The sequence below is a fragment of the Corvus moneduloides genome, chromosome 10 (assembly GCF_009650955.1).
Source record: "Corvus moneduloides isolate bCorMon1 chromosome 10, bCorMon1.pri, whole genome shotgun sequence".
In the NCBI taxonomy this organism is placed as follows: Eukaryota; Metazoa; Chordata; class Aves; order Passeriformes; family Corvidae; genus Corvus; species Corvus moneduloides.
The window spans coordinates 761,500-782,049 of NC_045485.1; the positions used below are offsets into that span (position 1 = coordinate 761,500).

Below are 20,550 nucleotides of genomic sequence, written 5' to 3' on the forward strand. Positions count from 1 at the left end.
CACTGTACTTTTCACTGGTTTTTCACAGAAATGGTGAGCATTGTGTACTTGCCAGGCTTGGGTTCCAGTTCAGCTAGAGGGTCATTATAGACATCCCTATGTGTAAACTTCAGAGTTGAAGGGGCAACATGTGCATCTCACCCAGTTTTCCCCAGGGAGTTTTCTTCAGAACAGACTCCCTGCTGGAGCTACTCCTGGTGAAAGCCAAAATAATTCCAAAGGGTGCCCATTGGCTCTCTTCATTTTTCAAAAATTAATCTGTAAAGACTTTTTGACTTGTACTAATAGATTCCTTCAGATAAGTCTAAAAGTTTTCCAGTTCTATTCTGCGTAGTGCAAGGTCTGGGGAAAATTTCTTCTGGAAGCCACAAGTTGGTTCCTGCAGGTCTCAAGGGAATTCTTTGTGCCAGTAATCACAATATGGATACCTGCCACGATGGTAGGGTCAAACTTTTGGTAATCCAGAATGAGCAAATGCTGGTCCTGTCTGTGTTAAAGACTTGAACGTCTGTGGAGTTGAATAGCTAGATAAGATGTTATTAATAATTATTAATAGAGTAATTAATTGTTATAAATGCTGAGAGGACTTTTACAAAAGCTATTACGGAGTGACTATATTTTGCTGCCAAGTAGTAGTGTATTATTTTGTGACATTGGATATTCTTTCCTTTTTGTTACTCTGAGTTGAACAACCTTGAAACTCTGGCTAAACAAATCTCCAATGTTTCTGAGTTTGTATGGAATGACTAAGCTTTGGCTGAAAGTTTTCTGACATGGTAATATCTGTTCATGTCTTTTCCTGGCTTCCTTTCTTCTCTGTGAAGGGCAAGCTCATGAATAAGACTTCTGGGAAATATATGCCAGCAACTTGAATATGAAACATGAGGAGTAAGTCTATAGCTCTTATGGCAATGTTTTAAAGAGTTGCCACGTAATCATTTGTTTCAGAGCCAGCTCCTCTTAGAAAATTCTTGGGATATACTCTGTATGTAAGATGCTAAACCCTGGGGCCCAAGGGAGGCAGAGTTTCTGGCTTTTCTAGTTAGGAATGGGTAGGTTACTTTCCCTGTCACATGTATGCTGTTGTCACTGGCTGCTCCCTAATATATTGCATCCACTGTCACTTGAGTGGTGGCTAAGAAAACGTGGATGTCCAACCCTTTCTAGAGGCAGGTGCTACTGTTTAGCTATAATTACTCACCTGTGAACATTTTTCAAGTGACACGAGCCTGACAATTATCTTTATATAACAAGCATTCAGAAAAGAGCTGCCTGAATTTTTCATTTTATGGTGTCTATTGTAACTGACAATAATAGAGGCAAACTTTGGATATGGAATAAATTTTTAGAACTAGGATTGCACAGTTTAGAAATCTTTCAGTTTGCTGTTAAACTATCCAAATGCAATCTTGATGTATGCACTTTGAAACTGTTTTGTTCCATAGTCCGCAGTGAAATCTAGGATTCAAAGCAATTTGACATTAAGTGCCATTTTTAGTGTATTTTGATATGGGTCAACTTCTATTACCTCTTTTCACTTCCAAAAATCACTTCTATTGAAACCCAAGCAAACCTAAGATTGTGATTTCGCAGCAGCATAGGTTATATGTGCATATAGGTAGTACAAGGTAGAATTTACCACAACACTGTCTGTGCACCAACCTGTGTTCACCTTTGGTTGCTACCACTGTCTGTGCTTCTCTTTCCAGACCAGTCTCAGCTTCCAGCCCTTGAATGCCTACCTCCCCTGCCCACCTGGGTGTTGATTATCTTAAAGAATTTCTTTTTTCCAAGTTCTCCTTTTCAGACACAAACACCTCTATATGGGGTGTGGATTACACACATTCTGGTGGCAGATTCTGGACTTCTACAAGCAAAGTTCTCAGCAGAAATGTTATATTCTACTGGACTTAATTACATCCAAGACAGTGTTAGTATATTCTTACAAGATAAACAGATTTTTTTTCCCAGAGAATGACTTGCACCATGTACTGGCAAGCACTTGAAGCTGATCTGCTAAGCAAGAAAGAGTTTAGGACTCATTTATGATCTGACACTGCAGTTTTCTAATGCTCACAAGTTAGGGAGTTACACCTGTCTTATATGACTATGAAGTCAGAGCATGGTTGGCCATTTATATAAAGTTAGCCTCAGAGAGCTTCCAAACAGAACTTTTTCTTTTAAAACATTCTTCTGAATCCCCTTCCAGACTGAGGTTTTCGTGTGGTAGCAACACATAACATGACTATGGTTTTAGAGGGTGTGTGATCTTAAAGAGAAATGGAGAGAATATTAAAGCATACTTTCTAACTGGGGTACTGCTAGGCAGGAATTCTGCTCCCATCTTTTTTTTGCAGCATATGTAGATAGTTTCCTCTCCTCCCTCTTGTACTGAACTCCTCTCTAAGTAACTGGTTAGGTTAAGTTAGGTTTTCCTTTTCTCTCTCGTTGTTTAACCCACCCTCTCAGAAAGAGTCCTGAATACATAAAAAGCTTTTGCAGTGTGCGCTGAAGCATGTCTGCTGATGAAGCACATACAGTGTAATTATGGACAGCACGATGCAGCATCATGAAGTGTCTTTGTTTACAACTTCTCTATCAAGAGAGTATAATGAACAGATTCACTGAGGAAATGCAAAAGCAGATGCCTTTGGCTGGCTCCTGTTGTTTTCTTTTTGGCAAAGATAGAGGGACGAATCTGCTCTGGGACAACCCCACTGAAGTCAGATGAGTTACACCAGGCAGAAACTGGAACTTTTTTCTTTTCTTCTATTTCTTTTAATTATTTTTTCCTTTTTTTTTTTTTTTTTGGTCTGGTTGTTTGTTTGTTTTAAAGAACAGTTTCCAGGTCTCTTTTCCCTGACTGTCACATTTTCTCTTTCCACAGAAAGCCTATGAGAAAAGACTGGCTGCTTCTAAAAAGGTAGGATATCCTTTTAGTCACTAACAGCTAATTTCCTCAGCTGCATAAGTTCTATATATATCTACCAATGGATGTAATAATAGAATTATCATCTAACTACTTATATTCAAAAAAATACTAAAAAGCTAAAATCTTCATTACTGAATGGGACAGTAAGAACAGATTGTGCTGTGAGAGAGATGGAGTACTCACACACAGCTGTTCTGCTTCAAGTGCATGAGGTGTGCTCAGAGCTGGCCTAGGCCAGTGTATGGTATCACCTTGAAATGTGTACTCATACCTGGCATGTACTGAGGTGTAACACTGGGCAAAGCTTCTGAGTGCAGATGTCTGTGAAAGCACCCTATTTCATATGTCTGTGAAATCATTAGGGAAGAGAAACCTGGGGCAACTCATAATATCATGCATATTTGCAAGTGATAATCTTTAAAACAAGTTTATTAAGGTAAACTGGAATTGCAAAGTGTAATAACAAAAGTTAGCAATACTGCTGCTGCTGCTTTCTGCTTGCTCGTGCAGTGACCATATTTCTGGGTTTTTTCTTCTACTGAGGGCCTGAATGGTGCCTCTCATATAAAACCTACCATTTACAATTTGCCTTTTGCTGAGGCCCCCTTTGTGTTCACACAAGGCAGCTGGCAGGAGTGCTGACCTCCCCGGAGCAGAGCCTGCCAGCACTGGCTAATCAATATTCAGTAGAGTCGGCTGCTCATTGCGAAGCCATTGATTATCTCTGGAAGGTTACTCCCCCTGTGTGTCACTTTTCAGTCTCTTGCCTGTACCTCCTCTCCACCCCCATTCCAGGCTTTCAAGGGGACAGAGTGCTGGGATGGAAATGAGCTTCCCATTCAGGATCTGAATAGTTTGTCGTCAGATGTCAAAACAGTCTTTTGAAAGAAGCTGATTTCCTCACTGCCAGATTTTTGTTTATACCACTTGTGTGCTTTTAATATCTGGGATACTTTTAATGATTGCAAGCTGTGGCAATTGAAGCATTAGTTGTATTTGACTCAGGCAGGTTGCACTAAGCCTTGGTTTCCTGTGACCAAAGGACATTTTTTGCACAGCTGTAGGTGACCTGTCTGACCTCTTGCATGGAAGGAGAGAGCCATGATTTCATATTCTATGCTCTTCAAAAGTAAATGAACAGGGAGACTCATAGAAATATAAAAACATGGCACAAATGCCTGTTTGCTGGTGTGCACTGCTCAGAGCATACCCAATTCCTCTTTAACACAAGAGAGGAGGCCAGTGAGGTTTGTGTGGCACAATACCCGCCCATTACCCTAAAGTGAGTTTGGTAAAAACCAAAACAAAGTCTCTCCTTTTAAATGTGAATTGTCCATTTAAGGCTGTATTCAGTCACTAATACAGCAGTAGAGAACTGTGAAATGAATATACAAGTCTAAACACTTGAATTTATTAGGAGCAGTAGAGTCGAGGTACATAGACTGATAAAAAAGAGTTATGGAAGGAATTGTTTGGTTAGTTTGATTTGGTTACTTTGATTATAAATATAACATTAACAATCACAGCAGAGATTACAGGTCAAAAAGGCAAGGTCAGAGGTCTCAAAAGAGGGGAGTGGACAGGTGGAGCTAAGCAGCAGAAGGGTAAAAGAAAGGCATTTGGCACAGAGGAATTGCATTCCTATCTCCATGACACTGATCAGTCCAAATCCTTTCCAAAGAGCAGAAACTGCACTGTGTTATAAACTGTCTACATTAGCAGAAGAATTGACCTTGCAGCTGATGGGTAGTAATTCAGTGTCCAACTTCCTGTTTGTAATAAGGAGATTGAAAGTCAGTAGCTCTCAAGCTTTATCCTGCTTGTCTCTTCTCAGCTTGTATTTAAGGCATCACTAAATCCAATCCAGACACTTCTGTCTGAATAGGAGTACAGTCAGCCATGCAAGTCAGAGTACGGCAGAGGTTACTAAGTCAGTGAAGGTGAGCATCTATTCTTCCCCTGTCCTTAGCACTGAGGGAGGAGCTGCTGCTGCACGGGGAGCAGACCTGCTCTCTGCTTCTGGCCTTGTACTGAATGCTCTTGTAGTGGATGGCACTATTCAGTATTGATAGGACAATACCTAGGCCACACCTGGTCAGAACCTTGCTTTGGTTTGTCTTGGTTCATCTCACAGAATGGGCTGCGGTTTGTCAGGTGCTGATGATTCAGCCCACGTCTCCAAGGACTAGCTCAGCACCCAGCACTGTGACCATTGTCAGCAATCTGGTCCTGTCTGCTAATACATACCAGAGAGATGATGACAGGGATGTGAAAAATGACAAGCCGGCATTAACTGGGTTTTTTTTAGCAAGGGGGTTTCCTGTCAGCTCCCCATCTTCCTGAACAAGGCATGTGACACAATGGACCTGCCTGACTGCCAGAGAAAGTTCAGGTGTCATTAAGGGGTTAAAGTGAAAGTGGACAAGGGAGAGACAGTTCCTCAGCCGACAGAGAGGGAGCTGTCCCTGACACTGCAGAAGAGTGACTCCACATGCCATCCTTTTTGTCAGGAAGTACTTTTTTTTGGTTTTGTCAGCCCTCTGGCACTAGTTAGTGTTTTACCTATTGCCTGTAAAAGGGCTTTGTTTGGTACTAAAAGGAGATCCCTGAGACATGGTTTTGTAATAAGTTTGGAACCAATGACATCTACATCCAGTTTGTCTTTCAGCTGTCTTCAACACACCCGAGACATACTTAAAGGATGATGTGAAGGACTAACAGTATGCCATGGTTAGAGAATATTATCAGTGTACTACAAAGGAAATCTTAACCCAGACCCTACGGTTCCCATTCCTCTACTTGGCAGAACCTTCCTGTCCCATTTATATCTACATTACCCTGTAGCAATCTCGGCAGTGCTAGAGGCAAATACTGAATGGAATGTGTTTCTAGCTACTGCTGCTGATGGAGCAAAGTAAGTTGGGACCAAACTGCTCACATCAATCGCCAGCAAATCGATCTGATGTAGCAGGAATATCTGCCCTGTATCTCCTTTCCACTTGTGCTTTAGGATGTAGTGAGTGTTTAGGGAACCAGAGTTCTCTTGGGGCTGCAGTGACAGCCTATAGGTTAAAGAGCAGTGACCTCTTTGTGAAACACTGTATGAAAAATCTCCAAAGAGACATGAAATGCCCCTGAAGCCATCTTATGTGTTTGGCAAGTAAAATTTAATCAGATTACACTCACATTTTTCCTTCTGCATTCTTCATTATGCTGACTATGCCTACAAGCTGCACAGACGTTCCAAGTGATAGAAAAGAAAGATCTCATAACGATGTCTGAGAATATATTATGTTGAACATGAGAACCCTACATTTGTTTCAAGCATGTTTTTTCAGTGGAGAAAAAGTATGCGTTTCTGTCCTGGCAGCAAATGTGGAAGGAGAACACAGAGGTTAACTGTGAAAGGCTTTTTGTAAAATGCCATGTCAGTGTGGTCATGAAGACTAAATGAATGTAGGACTGGCCTCCACAAGTGGCAGGTGCGGAGCACGAGTTCATATATTCAGTGAAGCAAATGAACTATCCTTTGGAATTCACGGGTGTTGAATAAAATTTTGAAAGATCAAGAAAAGTTTGGCAATGGTGTTATACTTGCATTTTTAAAAATCCCTCCCTCAAATAGATGTGAAGTAATGGCTGGTATTTTGGGGTATGGGGATTCTCAGAGCAACTGAAGATCAGTGGCTGTCTGCAGACTACAGACTGTTGTAGTGTAGGTTTGAACAAGTGATTCTGTTCATATTGGAGATAGCTACAGTCCCTGAACTCACATGGACCTCATTTTATTACAGGATTCCATAAAAAACTTTAATATATTACAGTCTGGAAGTAATAAAACTCCAGCATCCAGAATTGTATGTAAAGCCAGACTTTCGTAGCAGGTATATCGTGTACATGCTGTTACGTACCCTTACACTGTTGTGTACTTACCTTTAAAAGGACTGGTCAGAAAGCATTTTCGGTAATCTTTGCCCCCAGGCAGTGGGCTGTGTCAACTGTCAGTGCAAAAGTCAGCATTTCCCATTATAAATGAAATATATTTCTAGTAGATAGAGACAAGCTCTTGCATTACCAGATATTGTCTTTGATTAAATACTAGTAAAAAGGCCCACTAAATAATGCCTTGTGTGTTTGTAACCTGAATTATGATAACAAAGATGCTACAGATCCTTGCTGCTTTCCATTTTGAAGTTGTGCCAAGTATTGTCTCCTCAACTGATGAAGTGTAGTGTTGGTTATTCTCTGTTTGCCGTCAGTGCAAGATCGACAAACAAAGATAGAACCTGGGCTCATTTGTCCGCAGTTAGAACTTGTTTTCATCCTGGTACTTCAAAGGCTGTTGTAGAAAGAGTACAGTGATGGTTTGTGCTTCTCAGCTCACAACAGGTGGAATTGTTGCATGCAATGATTATACTTCTCAGGTATTTGCTCTGCGGTCAAGAGAATGAGTTAGTTTCATTGGTCAAACTTAATTTTAACATGACATTGGTATGTAATAAATTCACCTGTAGCTTTCTGATAACTTGATTTAGCTTTCAATGTAAACTTAGAAGCACTTAGAAGATGACCATGTCCTTTGAAAAGAAGGAAAAGAGAATGACAAAAAAGCATTTGTTGCTTAGCAATTTTTTATGATAGAGAACAAAACCCAAAAGACAGTTCTGTCCTGACACTCTATAAACGATATGCTTTTCTCAAAAGTCAGAAAAGCACATAGTTTGTAGAGAGTCAGGACAGCATTATCTTTTCCTTTAAATATGCCTGTACTTTTTTGTATAGAGTTGTGGGCTTTTTTTGTATAGAACTTATCACCATGGTGTCTGAGTGCCTTCTCCATGCATTCAGTCTTCCAGTATCTTTTCATGAGGTAGAAAGGAGAGTGAGGGGTGAATACAGTAAATTATTTGTTCAAGGTCATTCAGCAAGTCTAAGACAGAACAAGAAACTGAATGCAGATAACCTAACACTCATATATTTTCTATCCTTTATTTTAGGAATGAATGGATCCCAAAGATTGAAAGAAATCCACAATATTATTTCCTATAGCTATTGTCAGTTTAGACTGACTCAGACTTCTCCTTGGCATCCATTTGAAGTAGTAGATAAAAGGTAGATGTGTTCAACAGTAAGCCCCTGTTTACAGCATGACATTTGAGCTTGTGTCACTGCAGCCTCCTTTTTCTTATAACTGTTTCTGTGCAGTGTCCTCTTTGCCTGCCTGGTGCAGAGAATCACTTTCTATACAAACTGGTTGTAAACTGCTGGGCTTGTGGCCAGTGAGCACAAGGGGTTTGCCTGAGGGCAACATAGAGCTACTCCCTTCACACATTGCTGCTCTGGATTCCTTCAGTCAGCTGTGACCTGTTCCCCCTTGTTGCCACTTATGCAAACAAGAGCTCCTGTTCAGGGTGACCTTGGCCCAGGAGCTCCTCCTGGTTCAGCATGGGAGTAAAATGCATTTCAATATCCCCACTTCACATCAGCGTTGACATGTTTGTTTGTGGCTGTGCTAGGCACCATATAGGTAGAGAGTGCTGGGATGCTCAGAAGGATGCTTTCTTCCTGGTAGATGCCTGCGTATGGTGGTGATTTTCTCACTCTAGGGTTTGTAGCAAGAGTGGAGCTTGGAGCTGTAGCAAGGTGCAACTTGTTCATCTTTCCATTTGCCTCAGTGGGGGCAAAGCACATGGCTTAAAGATCCCTCACCTCTTCAGTGCTGTGCTAGTCTGGGACACCAAAGTATTTTGTTTCTCATTGCTTGGACTCAGTTCCTATCTTCTTTTCCCGTGACAGAGTGAAAGATCCCTTGGGAATTTGTGCTCCCATCAGGTGCTTTACCTGATCCAGTATGATTTCAAATCAGAATTTGTCCACTAGTTTTGAATTTAGACGGCAAGTCAGAATACTGAGGAGTGTGACTGCACTGTATGTGGATCCTACATTTTCTACCTGTTGACCCAGTGACTCAAGATTATCAGCTTCAGTTTCCCTCTAAAATAAAACTAAAATTGGTCTATGATTTGCATTCAGGGAAGAGGAATTGCATTCAGAACAGTGAGGAATTAAATACTAGAAATTTCTTGGTTAGGTGAAATTGATGAATAATTTCATACCCACTCAGTTGCCACTGGAGTATCTCATTGTAAATTCAGGATCATAATTAAAATACATAATCTGCAGGTTATACTGCTTTTAAAGTTACATGTATGAAGCTATTAAACTACTATTTTCACCAGGTTTTCCTGGAGAAACATTTTCTGAGACTTTGTACCATAGAGAGCATGTAAAAATATAGGAGGCACCTCAAATTATAGTAAGAAAAACCTGAGCTCAACCTATGAAGTATGAATTGCTAAAGCACACATTTCATACTATATTTGCTTGTTTGTAGCAAGAATGTTGCAGTTACCATCTATATAATTATTCACACTATCTATGTTGCAAAGAGAATGGGGAATCTGCTTTCCAAACACAGATTTACAGTCCATTAAAGACTTCTGGTTTAGTGTACAGCAGGAGATACATCAGGAAACAAAGCTTAATCATCACCATCCAGATGAAAATATTTTGAAGGATAGAAAGTAATTCAGAAGCCCTAGATCTATTTCATTGTTGAGACTTTTCATTACCATTTGATGTCACCACTTCGCAGCACTAACCTGGAAGTCTGCAATAAGCCTGTATCTGGTGGCATACTCATACTTTTTATACCTTGTTGATGTTTCTTCATTACTTGCTGATGTCTGCAGCATATTTGTGTGAAAAATAAATTCAGACTGAGGTCTTGCAGTAGACACTGCAGAAAATATATGAAGGTGTATAAAGTTAAGTCCCTCAACCATTTGACAAAGAGAATCCCTAAGAATACAGTGCTCTCTCCCTCCAACACCTAGATCAAAGTATTATGTACTGGAAATGGCCACTGCCCAGCCTTCACCACACACACACTTTACAGAACATTACACACCAATTTCTGCTGTCACAAACTTCCCAGTCATTTATTGACACTTACTGAAATTGTTTGGGTGCTCAGAGTTTAGTAGGATTTTCTTTTCCCATACGGCGTTGGAATAGTTTTTATCAAGATATTCATCCTTGGAAGGTATGGATGTGTTTCTGTTCTTATGTGCATCCCAATCCGTGGAAACTTAACCTCTGCTGCCATCACATCTGTGAAAGGAATGGGTTATTGGGAGTCCTGACTATCCCAAAATGGGCAGTGGGGGAATGCAACTGTACCCAGTATCAGAGTTAACACTCTGACTACTGAAATGGCAAAGGACCATCTTTTACAGTCCCAAAGAACTTGAAGAATCACTTTTTAGTAAGTTTTAACTTCGTTCCAAATGAAATGAGGCAGTTGAGAGGTCTATGTCTGTCTGTATTGCTGCATATACCTTTTGAAATTATTGACAGTTTTTAACCAAACTGCAAAGAGAGGTAGAAGAGTACCAAAGTTTTTTGCAAGTTTATAAAAACTGGCAGTTAAGTAATCCAGGAATATTCAAATTAGTGCTCTTACCAAGGGAACTCTCCGAATGTGTGTTTTTATTGGCAAGCCCCAACTGGTCAGTCAGCATTTATGGGTGAGAACAGAGCTAATGTGGTGAGAAAGGATATATTAGGGGGCAAAAGTCTGTAGGAAACCAGGCTTCATCAGTTCTGTCTCTTGGGGAACAAGCTATTGTTTAGCAGAGCACAGAGATGCTGCATAGATGTGAAACTTCAATTACAGTTTAGCTTTTTTCTTTTACTAAAAGAGTGTAATGTGTAGAGACACTTTCAACATTTGGACAGTGGAGCTGAACAGAACAGAGACCATTATATGCAATATCTGTCAAGACTTGTGAATGGTCTGTGTTAGCCTGCCAAATGCAAATGAGGATTATCCATTCATTTAGTCCAAAAGAGAAAATGATATAACTTTTTTGGTTCAATTACTTTACTGTGACAAATAAACAAAGAAGAGAGGACTCCAGTATGGCAAATGGTCAACTTCAGATAGCTGTAAGGGCTGTAGGAATCACACTGCTCTGTTAGTAAGCCTTATTTCACATTCTTTGCTCATAGTCCCTACCTCTTCAAAGTGATTTATGTGCTCCCCCTGTAAATAGAAAATCTTGTCAAAGAATTGAGACCCAAGTCTCGCTTATTTGCCTTGGACTTTTAAGGCAAGGATATACTCATCTTGGTTGGAATGTGGGTTGTTCTCAAGCAGCCTGAGCTACCCGATTTTCTCTCTGCAGTATTTCCAGTCAAAGCACTAATGCAATTTTGTACATATCTGTCATGAAGTAGAGACATTTCACTATTTCCATGGTGATGGGTGGGAGTGAAAGGGATGTAGAGCTGAAAAGAGCCAGCTAGTTTCCAGCACATGAGTCCCAAGCACTTTGCAGAAGGAGGCCACAAGGAGGGGGTTCAGCAGCTTCTCTGCATCTCAGCTGAGTTTGTGAGGCTCACCTGAGAAGTCGATAAGGCTCTGGGAAAAAGATGGGTGTGCTAAGGGGAAGCAGACATGCATTTATGCATTTGTGGTTGCTGATAAGGTTGACCCTCTCAGAGATGGACAGGGTACAAAACAGTCGAGCATCTCCGAAGTGGCGGGTTGGATGCCATTGTGGTGCACTCCCCTGGCTGTTCTCTGTTGCCGGTTCTCTGTTCTCTGCATGTCTGGGAAATACTCAGCAAGGCAGTGGGTCCAATTCTGCCCAGAGGTCAAGAAACTGCTATAAAAGCAGGCTTTCACCTGCGTCACCTGCCCCACAAGCTGGAGCTTTCTTGGAAAAGTAGGTGCGCTTCTGGCAAAGCCTCATGTCCTCACTAGCACCATGTTACAGCTGCTCACTCAGCACAAAAACCTCTTGTCCATCATACAGAGATCACAGACCTCCAGTACCTGTAGCTTCAAGCAGGTTTCATCAGTACCTTTTCACTGCAAGACCTAGGAACTTAGTTTAGAAAATAAGAAATGAGGTTTGTTATCTTTGTCTCACAAGAATGTTTTTTTGAAAGATAACGGACTATTTTGGTTGAAATAGTTGTTCCAGAAGCCCGATTTGGAGAGGCACTTGACGTGTGGTTCATCTTTCTTTCCCAGCACTGGTGGGTTAGTGTCATCCCCCAGACCTAGCTCAGTCCAAAAATGTGTTTGCTCAGATATTTTTGAAGGAAATGGAGTGGGGGCAGCTTGCCCTCTGCTGGCTGCTGGCACCCAGACATTGGAGGGAACTCCTCTGGCAGCACAGCCAGGGACTCTGGGAGGTCAGCTCGTGATCTGCCTAATTCTGCTGGAATATAAACTGGTTAGACCCAGATGGGTGTCGACATAAAAGCCCCTTCTTTAAAGTGACTGCCATGGGAAGTGTAATTGTCTGTCAGCAACCAGCATGAGCAGTAGCGTAATCATCCTCTGACTTGAACTTGAACCATCAGGTGTCAGCCTAGTTCTGTCTCAAGGGTTCTCAGTGCTGAGTTATATCAGTTATCTTCTTTCCAACAAGCTCCCCTTCTCTGTCCCACCATGCACACAAAAATGAGGGACAGGTGCTCCCAGTGAAGCCAACAGCACCTTCATATGCCCTTGGAGAGAAAAAATGAAGGGATATTTGGGTAAGTCAGGAATGGCTAGTACTGCTTCCTGCATGTTGCTGTCTTTTACGACACTGTACAACACACACAAGCTGTGCTCTCCTCCTGCTCCCTGGATCCAGTTGCAGAAAAGGTGACCAAGAGTGGCACAGTCCCTCCCAGGGCTCCACTGTGCACTCAGGATTATACACAGCTTGTGCTTCCGTACTCAAACTTGTCTGCCCTACAGCTCCTCTGTCCTTGTGAACTGGTTCTTCAGCCGCCCTGAATTTGTTTTGTCATGACCTTCTGTCAAAAAGAAAAACTGTTTCCATAACCCTTATATTTCATGCTTTGATGTTAATCCTGACATTCTTTACCTAAATCCAAATATGCATTGCTCTTACAATTCTAAAGGGAAAATACTTATCTTGGATCTTAAATGCCTAATTGCATCTGACTAAACATGACCACCTTAAAATAGACCCCAGAAGGAAAAGATCCAATTGTTGGCTTGTTAAATACCAAATTTAAACAAAACCCTGAAGAAATGAAGGGGTGGCAGTCAATGGTGTTACAGTTGCATAGGGACTGATAGTAAGAAAAGTGGCATATGTCCAGAAGAGGCCCACAGCAAAAAGAGGGAATCTGGCTCATATGGAGAGTGGGATAAAGTACTGCAGAAACTGATTTGTATTTGCAAATGAAATTTAAGAGAATAGTGTGCATGTATTCTGTAGTTGGAAGACTATTCATTAAATAATATGAAAGAAAGTGAAGAAGAAAGTAATTATGATGACAAGAAACAACTCAAAACACTACTGTAATTTTTCTTTAGCTCCCTGAAGACTGCAGGTCTTTGTGTTTCAATGCATGAGCTACTGTTTGGCATGTTTCCTGAACCACTTTGTCTATTCACTTCTTGCTAATGTGAAAGTGCCCAGACTCCCTGGAAAGGCAGCTTTGTTGGAAACCTTTCATTATCAAGGATTAGCTGTTTGGTAAACCTGTGTCCCCTTTAACAGTTTGATGGGAAGTGGCGACTAATGAAGGGCTCATTGTGGTGGCGCTGTGAGTGTGGGACTGGAGGCTGTTTTATTGCTCAACTTGCAAAGCAGGGTCCTTTGTGCTCCCAAGGACTGAAGGGAAACTGAGTCATGCCCTTTGATTCTGCTGAAAACATGTGGCGAAAAATATGCTTTCCATTCTTGGTGCTCTTGCCTTGCTTGTGGTCTAAAGTGTTTATGTATCTGGGAATTTTGTTGATATGTTACAGAATATGTGTGTAGATTTAAAAAGGCTTGTGTCAATGTCTAGGTACAGCTTACCTGAAACCTTTCCACATCATGCCAATATGAAAAACTGAAATAATACAAACCACTAAGTGCCTTTATCACCTCATAGTAAAGCTTTTTAAAGAACCAAATCTGACATCCTCACCCCACCTCTAGTCAGGTAGAAGGCATGGCAGACAAATACAGGATTTACGTCTTCACTGATAAACTTGCATATGTGTTTTAAATCTCAAGAGATATTTATTGAAATCCTTTATGAAAGTAATGGATGAGAAATCCATTCTGTATGAAAAGTGTCCAAGTACAACTTAAATCATGAAGAAATACTGCTGAAAATCATCATCAGAGTCTGTGATGTCAAACAGGATTCTTTTATCTCTAATATAAATCTTTCTCATTGAAACTCCCACACCACTCATAACCCCAAGGATGCCCAGTGCCTGCAAATGCAAAGGAGCAAAGAAAGGCAGCTCTGTAAACCACATGGGCAAGAAAACAAAGCCCTACCCACAGCCCCAGCTAGGCTCCATGTGTTTGGGGAGATGAGTGTGGAAGCACCCAGGGAATGGTTAAAGGTCCAGAGACAGTTAAGCACCAGTGCTATTGGATGGTGGGGCCAGGTCAGTGTGGAGATGCTCATGTTCAGTTGAGAGAAGGCCCCAAGAATATGGCTTGGAATTTGCTCTCCCCCTCTGTTAAAGCGAGTCAGGCCAAGTGCAGAGAGTGTCCCTACTGATCCAGAATGCAGGTGACACAAGTGGTTCCTGCAAGGAAAGTGGCTCTGTGTGTTATCAGCTCTGTCTGTGCAGGAAGGGCAGTCAGGTGACCCAGGGATGTTGTGTGTGTGGTTGGGGGATTCATGGAAGAGATTGTGATCTAATGCAGAGTTTTGAACTCATTATCTCTCCTGCGTTCAAAGGCTGCAAGAACACTAATCATGCACATAAACCTGTGTGGTGGGAAGTGGCTAGAGAGTGGCCAACAGTACAGAGGGTGCTGAAGCCCACATCTCACTCTCCCACTTCCCAAGCCATGCCTGACCTCTCAGCTTCACATGGCTCCACCTGTCCAGTTGTATGGGACTGTGTGAACACATAAGGACTGTGTTACTTTTTACTGGTGATCCTCAATAGTTTTTCACTGTAAGCATTTTATGTCTCGATGCCAAAGTGTCTCCATACCATTCGTAAAGGGAGGAGATATGGCGCTACTTCTATACATTTTTGTGTAGGTATGTAAGCGAGTTTTAGTACCCCAGTTCCCAGCACAGTTCAGGGCTTTGTGGTGGTGCAGGGGGGCAGGGCACCACCAGGACACAGGACAGGAGCTGTGGTGCTGCTGGTGATGGATGACAGAAGTGCGAACCAGGCTCTCCATCTTCAAAACTAAACACTGACCTGCCTCTTTATTCTGGCAGTCCTTCTGTCCCCCAATAGACACATACAGCATAATGCCCCATTTCTAAGATGCACCTATGATAAAAGATATACTAGAGTCCTCCAACCACCTGTCCCTTGGCTAAGCAGGAGGATACGAGATCATTTTGACAGACGCAAATCTCATTCCCTGGGTAAAACTCTGGCCCAAGCTTCTATCCCTGCTACTGCAAAGCCACAGGCTCTAAAACCTGGTCCAGGTCTTGGCCCCAGTAATTTCTCCAGGAGCACAGCACCTCTGGCAGCACCATGGTAGCACGCTACAGTGACAGCTCCTCACTGAGCACCCCAAGACTATTCCCACACCCACGGGCTTACAATGCTCTCCCATCTACAGCACTTAAAGAACCAAGACTGGAGCCACATCCTGAGACAGGCCAACAAAGTGTCACATTTTTTTTCCTTTTGCTTTGCACAGCAAAAACAAGGCACTTAGTTCCCACCAATCTCTTGGGTGTTTCTCCAGGGAGGTAGAGGGGCAGGGCAGACCCTGCCAAAGGGCTGCTCTGGCTGGGTCCACCCTGGGAGGATGCACCAGGGTTCATCCTGGTTCCAGCGCGATGTGGTGATGGGCAGGGGACTTGGAGCAGGGAGATCCCACTGAAGGACCCCTTCTCACAGTGAGTCTGTGATTCCTCCTGCCATGCTGAGTGCCATTTGAGCTGTCCCCTCACTTCTGGGTCTTTTCCTCTGTCTTGCTTGGTCTCGGCTCTTTTTTCTTTGGTGAGGGGCGGAAGAAGGGGCAGGGAGGTGTTGTTGGTGTTTTTCTCTCATGTTTCTAGTGGAGTGAAAATGTGTAGAATCATAAAATGAGGAGACAGAAAATGACTTACTGCCCCACACAGCCCAGCCCCTCAAACATTTGTGTGCCAAGTTTGAGCCTATTGCTTGCTTACCTGTCCTTGCTGTCCTGAACACTCATCCCTTCACTTTGCGTGGCCATGACTTTTGCCTGCAGACCTGGCATGCCCCTGGACAGTGTTTCTATCCTGGTTTTTGTCATTTCCTCTGTTGTGGATCGAGCTTTTGTGGTCTTCCTTAGACATGGCCCCACAACCATCACCTGTGTGCAGAAGCTGGGGATGGACTGGCAAGTGACTCGAGTGTAGGCACAAGCATGGAGCCGCCCAATTAAAGATTTCATTGGTCTCTCTGAAGATGAAATCGTACCAGCATGTAGCCAAACTCAGAGAGAAGGCAGTAAGAAAAATTCTGTTTAATTATTATAGAAATTACAGCTAGAGAGCCCCTTTCTGAGTAATACTGAGACCTTACTTTAGGGCACTGCAAATATGATCCTGGTAAGTTTTAGAAGTACTGGACATAAATACAGCAAGTGCTGAAACCCCCTTGTCAGCTCACATAAAGAGAGCTGCTGTGCTAGAAGGGTGTCAACCACTCTAGCTCAGCCTCACAAAGCTCTCCTGCCTCTGGGCAAAGGGTGTCTGCTCAGGGATTGTTGATCCTAATTTGATTCTTTCTGGCCTAAGTCCCAAGTTGACCATACACAAAGAGCAACAAGATTTTCCTGCTCGGGGCTGTTCTGCAGAACCTTCCACCAGAGGGCAGCTGGGAAAAGGAATGTGATGGACTTGCCTGGCTCAGGATGAGACAGCAGCTAATTCGATGCTAATTATTATGCTTGTAACTTCCTCCCTAACCAGATGCAATCCCCTTCAGCCATTTCCAATGGCATTATGCCTAGGGAATGCTTCCCACAATAAAAGCAAAGGCAGCGTTCTTTCCCAGTTGCCCCAAGATCCATTCTCAGATGTAATCTGAGCTAGACACAGTACAATTAGTTATTTGTGTTCCTGAATTAGCAAAAGACTAAGCTTTAAAAATCCAGTAATGCCTCCAAATGATGTGTTTGCAATCAGTTTATCCCTGAGCTCCATTAGTTGCAGATCTGGTATGCTTTGTGCAGTCTAAGGTGGGAAGAGCAGAGGAGTCAGCAGCTTTTTACTTAGCCCTGCATCTCCTCTCTTTATGAATTGTGTGGACCCACTTTGGAGCCACTTCTAGATATAAAAAGCCTATGGTGAAAAACTGTTGTGGGATCACAAGTGAAAACAAGTAACAGCTGCTTCCTGGTGTAGTCATACATGAAGAGTATAGGGAATGGAGCAAAACTACTTGTGATAAGTACTTACTTTGCCTTTCCTTGTGATGAAAGAAGGAGCTACTCAGTTACAAGACTTGGTATCCATCTGCACTACCATATCCCACACTCCCTGTGGCCATGATATGTGCTTTTGCTGTTACATATTACAGATAATCACTGAAGACTGAAACAAAAGATTCAGTGTTTTTCAAACTGAGACAAGTAGCAGTTCTGAGCACCCCCTAATGACTAATCTCAGTCTAACTGTGTTTTTTCTTTTCATACTTTCCCTTTTGCAGTTTCTCTCATTCGGTTTCCCTTTTATTTATACTGTTACTTTCTCTGGGGAGAGAGATTTGCTCTTCCATCTCATGTTGAGGCCGAATTCAGCTAAAGTCAATGAGGTCTCTACTGCACTAACAGCAGTTCTTACTGTGGAAGTGAATCGGAATTCAGAGAAGCTGGAGCTTGATGATGGTTGCAATTGAAATATTATTTCAAGGTTTTCATGTCTCATGTTGTAAATGAGAAGCTACACCACTGTATTCATCTGTCACAAAGGTAGCAGAATCCTCTTAGTTATGACAAATTCCTCTCCCTCCAGAGATACCACTCATGTTAAACCTGAATGTTTGTTACTTCCCAAGTTTTGATAAAGACCTTTCATTGAACTGAGAGGGGGTATGTCCTCCCAGAGATGTAGGCATTCTGCCACTTGTTGCCTTCTTTGCAGTTTTTGACTGGGAGCTTGACATTTACATACCCCTGATGCCTCTTAGTTTGTGTGACTGGTGTCTGATGATTGGTACAAACATGGGAGATAGCTGGCAGAAACATTATCTCCAGATGACAATAGGTTGGAGTCAGATGGATATGGAAAGAGTGGGGGGATAGGAACCTTAAAGAAAGACCAGTTAACCTCAAAGGCATGTAGAAGAAGTGAGGAACTGAGCTCCTGTCAGTTTCCCAGACTGAGAAACAGCAGAAATATCTTTCCTCCTAGAAGCCCATAGTGGTACACAAATGAAGCCATAGGTTATGCAATGTTTGGCTGCTGGCAAGGGAGCACGGGCTATGCGATTCCTCACCAGCATGCCCTCGGTTCTCCATGGACACAGGGCTCTTTTGGTGCCTAACACAGTTGCTTGTTCCCTCTTCTCTGTAACCCAAAGACGATAATAAACACAAGTCTTAAGTTTTGTCCATTCCTGTGTTGAGTGAAGCATGGAACTTGCGAAAACTATTATGTAGTTAAAGACTGTACTTGAATACTTGAATACACAGTGTCACACAAGTCGCCTTAATTCTGGTGATTCTTAACGTTTGAGAGCCTCATTTTGCAACCAGAGTGATGTTCCTTTAACCCTATTCTCTGTGAAGCGTTTTCAGTTAAATCAAGAAAGCTTTTTTTCCCCAAGGGCAGGTGGACTGAAAGCAACTGTATTGATGACTCCTTGTTTTCTAAAGGTCAAATTGACTTTTTAAATTTCTTCCTGTATCTCTGCACAGGAGTGCCAAGGAAGTGCTGTAAGAAGGACTGCTGGAGAAACAGAAGAGAATACTTCTGAGAACACACAGTGCCACACTGAGGTGAGAGTCACTTCTGTTTGAGTTGGGATTGTGCTTTCGTTCATGGTATAGTCAGAAGAGCTCTTTGTAGGGACTGTAATCATCTGTGCTCTAACAGTTTAAAGCAAATTCTGGCTTCTTTACATGGAAATATTGGAGCATCACAAGAAAATGTTCAGAAAAAAATCTATTTCATTATGATCTATACCAGCTTTAAAAACTGCCAGCTGTCTTTAAAGAAATTTTAGAACATCCTTTAGTGGAAAGCTAATTTTTTAGCATAATTTTTCTGTCAAGCTCTGACAATACCAAATACACAAATGTAAGTTCACTCACTCCTCTTATGTATTATGATATTGAATTATGATAGGTTTTTAGTTATGACACTACAAGAAATATTATATACAGTGTAACAAAAGGTAATTTATTGATTCTTCTGAAGACAATGCAACCTAAGGGTGTTCAGCCCTTCCTAGGATTGTCTCCCACATAGGAACAATAGCTACAGCTCAAAAGCTCAAAGCAGCAGTGGAATTTTTTTTGCATGATTATGAGCTATGGGGAATTAGCTGTTGTTTGCGTTTGTCAAACTATGAGACTCCAGAACTGAATTCTTTTTTTCATATTAAATTGAATTGGATAAGTCAGTGTCTGAAACCTTGTACCTGGAGCCCTGTTTGATGCTAGTTTTACTAGTTCATTTCATTAATTTTTGTGGCATTATGTAGACCTGTTTTATGAAGGTTCATAATGCTCCCAGAGCATTCACACCTTTCTGTGTAATTTGTGTGCTTGCACTGTCACAGGATGTAAGTGCCTTCCATTCTTTGTGTTTGCTGTTCCATTATAGCAATACAGGGAGGCACAATTATTCTTGGGGAAAAGTTGGAGGTGCAACAGCTATGATACAGTTTGTCTCTGCTCTGTCTTTTCACATAATTGTTCACTTAAAATCTTGGTCCAGTTGTCCCATTTTTTTCTTCTCTGTTTCTTATTTACTACATCTCTGTTCTTCCCAAAGCAATAAAGTACCTCGTTTTCCATATGTGTATCTTTCCTGCTTTCTCTAATTTGGCTTTTGTCTCTGCTGCCAAAAGTGTGGTATATAAACTGGAGCAAAGTTTCCAAGGTATAAAGGATACTTACGAGAACATCTTATGTATTGTTCTTCTAATTTGAAATAAATGAACTTTACAGCGCACAAAATGAGTGTGGTGATGCAAGTGGGACCATAAGGACATCTGGTCAGGAAAGTTCCTTTCTGCCATGTTCCCTTCCTTCCCAAGCCTGCCCATGGAAGAGTTCACACTGTCTGCAGCTAAAACTGACTCATTTAAAAGGCAAATTGCTCTGTCTAGAGAGGAGGAGGTCGAAGGACGCTATCTGCACTTGTGTGTGGTTCTGTTGGGGAGTCTTGCGGGGAGACTTAAGAAGTCCAATTTAGAACACAACTAAAAATGAAAAAATAAACCTATTCGCTGAATTCTGGGTAAGATTAAGAGGAAAGCTTGCCAGCCAGTGCTGTCAGTGGTCTGTTGGCCTGCTTATGGCCTTTCCTAGCAAGCACCAATTCGAAGTTATTAATACGCAGCCTCTTCATTTGAGTGAAATTTAAACAGCAATTTTCTCTGTCAGTTTAAC

At 41.9% G+C, this 20,550-nt stretch overlaps 1 protein-coding gene across 2 annotated transcripts in view; it reads left to right on the forward strand.

Annotated features, from left to right (window-relative positions):
* The window catches only part of LOC116448601, a 99,420-nt gene that overhangs the window by 12,808 nt on the left and 66,062 nt on the right, over nucleotides 1–20,550 (forward strand). For both annotated transcript variants that reach the window (XM_032119236.1, XM_032119235.1), the window contains exons 2-3: nucleotides 2,888–2,923; nucleotides 18,850–18,930. In XM_032119236.1, coding sequence (XP_031975127.1) covers nucleotides 2,888–2,923; nucleotides 18,850–18,930 — 117 coding nt within the window. The remainder of the gene's footprint in view (nucleotides 1–2,887; nucleotides 2,924–18,849; nucleotides 18,931–20,550) is intronic.